Here is a 5,810-nt window from a genome sequence, read left to right as displayed (position 1 = left end):
ATTCTTCTTTTTATGAATTTGTAATTATCTAATGTGTTTTAATGTAATTTTTATATGTGAGATGCTGTTTTAACTGCCTGCTTTTATGATGTTAATGCCTAAAATCAAATAAAGCTCATTTTGATTGATTGATTGATTGATTAAATATGAAAGCCCTGGGTTTTCCATGCTGCTGCCAATACAAGGTAGACAGAGGTTCACTATTTAGAATAGTAGTCTCTCGCAGCTGTGCGCTGCCTAAATCACATGAGAACAACAAAAGAGAGAGGGAAATTGAGGAGTCACTCTTGGTCCCCCTGATAAATATAAAAAAACAACGAAAGAGTGAGGCCAGACAATGGACAGAGAGGGAGAGCCAACAGGAGGAATCACTCTTGTTTAAAAGAATCCTCACTCACCAACCTAGTTGGTGACATGCTTCATCATTGGGTCCCCACCAGAGAAGCTGGGGGCCTCTCTGGTGTGCTACATTGGTTACAGCAGAGCTGTTTTTTTTGTGTGGTACGTGTGCAATTGTGAAAAAAGTGAGTTTTAAAAGATGCCTCAGTTTATTCCCAAAACAGTTTAATGGTGGAAAACCAGGCAACAGTAAAAACAAGTGAGTTGGATGTATTCTATGTGGCTAAATTGACCAGACGCATCCAATTTGTCATAGTGTGCAAAAAATGGTCGACATGTTTCTGCTTCAAAGTGCTATTAGCAAAGTTTTCATCAGGACCAACCCACCACGGCAGTATGCGCTCGCTAAAGCGCACCCTAACCTGCGGGGATATATCGAACAAACTCACGGTTTATCCGATCAAACCTTCAGGATTTCCGAAAGTCGTAAGAATAATTAGACATGAAAACAAACACAACAATTCGCAGAGCCAAACAGTATTCCATTGCTAGTGTGTTTGAGCAAATTCAGTGTGTTTCTGTCTCATGTTGCTGTTGTTGTGCTTTCCATAATGTGGTGCATACCGCTACCAACCTCATCTGCGGTCTCTGTGTCAGTGACAAACAAACACTAAGACAATGTGCCAAACAGGTCCATGCTGAGGGTGCTCGTTTACCGTATGCTTTAGTCATGCACGATATTCGCCGGCATAACTGGGAATTCATTGATTTAAGAGAAAAACAAGACTATACTGTTAGGACGTGAGTGTAATTGGGACTCACGTTCACAGTAAGGTGGCAGTTATGTAGGCAGGCATTTGGAGTAAGTAGATGCACACTGCCCTGCGTTCCGACAGCGTTCGCTCACACTCTTTTGGGACAGTATTGTGATTGGCAGATTCCGACTCCCATTTTATCTCACACTGTGGCTATAATTTTTAGGGTGTGACTACAGGCATCCCTTCCAACTCCTCGAAGGACTCATGGGGCCAAATGATGATCACATATAATGTATGTAATAAACCTCTATATTATTACGACAATAACAAGATGATGTGCCAACAGACTTTAAATGTTACATGTTTTTGTACGGTCTTGTGAGTCTCATTTTCACTGGTGTTAGCACTTTAGAGGCATGGTTTTGGTATTTTCACCACCACAACCACTGAATCACCACTGATTTTTAACTCAATATAGACCTAATGGTCATGTATTTTTTAACCTTATCCTTTCTTTTCATACCTCTGCCGGATTTTTGCTATTAAACACTGACCAGTTAGGTGCTGTATATTTGTTTTTGTATTTTTATTACTGCTATTATCTATTATGTTCACAGTAACAACAGGATTGAGAGCATAATTTCTCCTTTACGGTCCTGACGAAAAGCCTTGGGGTAGGGCTTGAAACTAGTTGACCTACCAGAGAAACAATAGGTATTCCCACCTAGCAGTCTTTCAAAACACCTCTATCTCAGATAATACCACATTCTCAAATGTTTATATTTATTTTGACATTATGCTAGACTGTAGATAAAAAGGTTGAAGTGTAATGTAGCCCAGTTTCATCAGACAATGGTGTAGCAAGAGTATAAGAGAATATTTGTTCCCATTGCAGTCCCTTGAAGTTGAGCATAACACTCACCCACCATTAAAGATGAAAAGTTACGCTCCAATGCAATTTTAGCAGAATCAACAATGAAAGTAGTATGTACTCTGTGTGGTTTTATACGAGTCTCCAAAATAATGAAATAATTTCCAGCACTTCCCATTGAGGGATACATGTATAGACTCTTTCTATGTCCATGGTAACCAGAATGATCTAGTTGGAAAAATCAATTTGAGTGATTATCGATAAACTATCTCTGGTATAGGACTCTGTCAAAGGAAAAAGGGTTTAATAAAGAAATCTATGTATTCTGATAACAGTTGCAGAATGGACTGACATCCAGCAACAATAGGGCGCCCTTGTGGTTTTGTACATTTTTTATGTATTTTGCGGTGTGTAAAAGGCTGGGATGGTGTAATCATTCTTATTGAGATATGTGAATTCCTTAGTACTCAGCCAATATTCATTAAGACTAGTCATAGTCAATGCATGGAGTTCTTTCTGTACTGATGCTGTAGGGTCTACAGAGTGTTTTTGAAATGTACAAGAACCCCCTTGGGTCTTCCTATTGGCATTGTGTGTCAATTTGTCCTGAAGATGACGAATCCACTCTAACCATTATTCTTGCCACAACCACAATAGATTGGAGATGCATATTTTGTGGGGTTATGATCTAAGAGTCTACTATTGTTTTTTGGGCTATACCAGTAACCATTAATCACTAACCGTTGAATTGTGATTTGCATTTTGTGATTATTAGATGTTGGTTGTGCTCTCAGCACATGACCCTTAATGAACATGTAATTGGCTTGAGATGTATATGTATTTGCTCCATTTATGTTAATGGATTGAAATAAGTATATCACATAACTTATTTTATTAATTGACTTTGGTTATGTCTCCTCATACAAAGTGTATTTGTTTGAATAACTGCAGGTTGAATTCATTTGATACCTACCACATAATAATTGGAAAGTGTATGCAAGTTACTCCTTCAGGAGCTTCTTGTTTGCTTATTAAAGGTGCAGCATGACACCTACTGTTACATAAGTACATTCAAGAAAACATAAAAATTCAGCATTTCTTCGTTCCAAAGCCGATGAAAAAAGTACTAATATCTATCTTAATAAAAATTGCTATAAGTGATGGGGGAGACACTAATGTTTGTGGTATGTGTTATTCAGTTGTGAAACATTTTCAATATATTGACTAAAGGCTATAACTACTAGTCTTACGAAAAGCACTAGGCTAGCGAAAGGTCCCCATGATATCTAATACAACAGAGTACCCTGCAGCAGAGAACATGGGCTTAGACATCTCAGTGCTTTTCTCACCTCGCTGAAGAAAACCCTTCCTTGTGGCTTCTGAATTCTCTGACCCTGCGCTGAATTCCAAGTTTACACAGTCTGACTGCCCTCTGTGAACTGTGGTAACCCAGCACTGCCCAATATGATGTAGAGTGGAGTTACCAAATGCTTGAGCCAGCCTCGAGCTAGATCTTTTTGGACCTTTGTTGTGAACACTGTGACATTGCCTGTTTGGACTTTTCTGTGTACATCATTTAGGTTCAGATGTAGGTAAATGTCATTTACCGATTCTTAAACACCGAGTTTTACCGATTCGGTATTCAAGAATCGGTAAATGAGATGTAGTGAAAAAATCTGTATTTATTACCGATTTGGTAAATTCGGTATCGGGCTTTTGGTAAATTCCTAATCGGAAGCAAGCAAAAGTGAAACTAATGAAAACAGCCAATCAGGTGCTACCACCCTCCCCCTCCCTACCAGGAAGTGGCTACCCAGGCAGCTGCAACTCATTAGAAGGTTCTGGAGAGGCAGTCAGAGCTGAGCTGAGACACAGAGCAGCAGGGAGAGTTTTTGGGAGTTTACAACAAGAAAAATGGCAAGCTGCACTGAGAGCCAGAGGCAGAGAGGAAAAGAAAAATAAAGTTCAGCAGCATGGAGCTGCAGGTACTGGTGGAGGAAGTTGTGAGAGTCCACAAGCAACTATTTGGCAGGCACTCCCTCAATGTACCTGAGTCAGCAAAAAGGAAAATGTGGCTTGCAATTGGAGAAAAGGTCAATGCAGTGGGAGTCACAAGCAGGAACATTGAGGACCTGAAGAAACGCTTTTATGACATCAGGAGCCTCACAAAAAAGAAGATGGCAGAAATACATAAGCAGGCTGGTGTCACCGGTGGAGGCAGGAACCCAGCACCCCCCCTGACTGACCTGGAGGAGTTGGTGGCCTCAACCATCGAGCCAGACAGTGTTGTGGGACTTGGAGATGTGGACAGCTCAGCCAGAGCTTCAAGAAAAGGTAAGACGCATGCGCAGCATGACACCCCATATCAACCTGTTTCCCTGTAGCCTTTGTGTACAGGCCAAATCCAGTCCAGTACTGCTAGCACTATACAGGAGCAATGCATTATGGGAAATGTAGTCAGCTAATGTAGGACCATGTGTAAGTGCACAGACATCAGCAATGCACTGAAAGTAATTCAGATAAATTAAAGTTAAATGTGCAAAGCATTTATTGTAGTGACTGTGACACAGTAGCACTCAGTTGACATACGCTTATTTATACCTAGGGGCAACATCAGGCAGTCGAGCCACAGCAAGAGAAGGGACTGCACCAGCGAGGGAGGAAACTGAGGAGGCAGGGCTAAGCCATGTACAAGCCTCGCAGGAGGAAGACGAAACGACCGCCATCTCCAATGAAGATGACACAGTACAGACCCCCGAGTTTCCGCACTCCCCACACCTTTCACAATCCCCTCCATTTACTTTTCTCACCAGAGAACTCCCCATCACTGTCCCTGCCTGCACCTGCAACCTCACCAGCCAGAAGGAGGGTCGTGGCCCCACTGCCAGTAATGGAGGCAGCAGAGGGTGAAGGTCAAGCCACTGTACATGTGACTCCTGCTGCACTGCAGTCCACCAATGAGTCAATCACCTCGCGCAGACGCCAACGCAGACCCAGCAGTGCAGGTGGACCTGGAGATGGCACTGTGTTCCGTGGGCTGGAGGGGAGCATGGTGCGCATCCAACGGATGCAGGGAAAATCCATACAGGCCTGCCACCGCCAATTTAGAGTCCTAAATGAACAAATAGGAGACATGGGGAAGGGCATCAGAGACATTGTAGAAAGTAATAGGGAGGTTGCAAAAACAAATGCAGTCATTGCAGCAGGAATGCAGCAAATGAGCAACTCCATCACCCAGCTCTGCTCAAAACTGGACAGCCTGGAACACACAAGGCGCAGGGATGCCCGTGTTCACAATAGGGCCATGAATCGTCTGGCCACTGCCACATCCCAGCTATGCCGTAGAGGCATTAATATGCAGGAGAGCCTCACACAGAACACGGCAGAGGTCACCAGGGGCATGGCCAGGATCACTAGTGCCCTAGAGGCTATGATAATATCACACACTGCAATAAATCCTGCCCTGGATGTGGCAGAGGCAGACGACAGCAGTAGCCGCAGCAGCTTGGCAAGCGCTGTAGTTGAGCCACGTAGGAGTAGCAGGCGCCCAGCTGAGGCTGAAGGCCATGCGGAAAGCAGCGACCAACAACCCATTGGCTCAGGGAAGCGCGGCCGAAAGTGACATTCCCGGTGTGGGTGAGGAAACCCGGGACATACAGTCCCCACGTTTATTAAGTTTTTTTTGTTGCACTTCAGTGCATGAACGTTGTGGCAACATTAAATTACGTTCTTCTCATTCACAACCTGTCTGTGTCTCATTACTCACTCAGAAATAGTTGTGTGTTATCTCCTCACGTCTGTATATACCATCACTTGGTGTTGACACTCCAGCAGGTTGTGTT

At 43.2% G+C, this 5,810-nt stretch overlaps 1 protein-coding gene across 1 annotated transcript; it reads left to right on the top strand.

Moving 5' to 3' along the window:
* Nucleotides 1-3,868: 3,868 nt before the first annotated feature.
* On the top strand, nt 3,869-5,520 carry LOC147707965 (myb-related transcription factor, partner of profilin-like). Its single transcript, XM_086925267.1, has 2 exons — nt 3,869-4,302; nt 4,574-5,520. The coding sequence occupies exons 1-2, from the start codon at nt 3,942-3,944 to the stop codon at nt 4,876-4,878; spliced, it is 666 nt and encodes a 221-aa protein (XP_086781393.1). The 5' UTR covers nt 3,869-3,941; the 3' UTR covers nt 4,879-5,520.
* Nucleotides 5,521-5,810: the final 290 nt, after the last annotated feature.

This window comes from Lissotriton vulgaris, chromosome 6 (genome assembly GCF_964263255.1).
Source record: "Lissotriton vulgaris chromosome 6, aLisVul1.2, whole genome shotgun sequence".
NCBI classification, from domain to species: domain Eukaryota; kingdom Metazoa; phylum Chordata; class Amphibia; order Caudata; family Salamandridae; genus Lissotriton; species Lissotriton vulgaris.
This window is presented reverse-complemented; position numbering and strand designations above follow the sequence as displayed.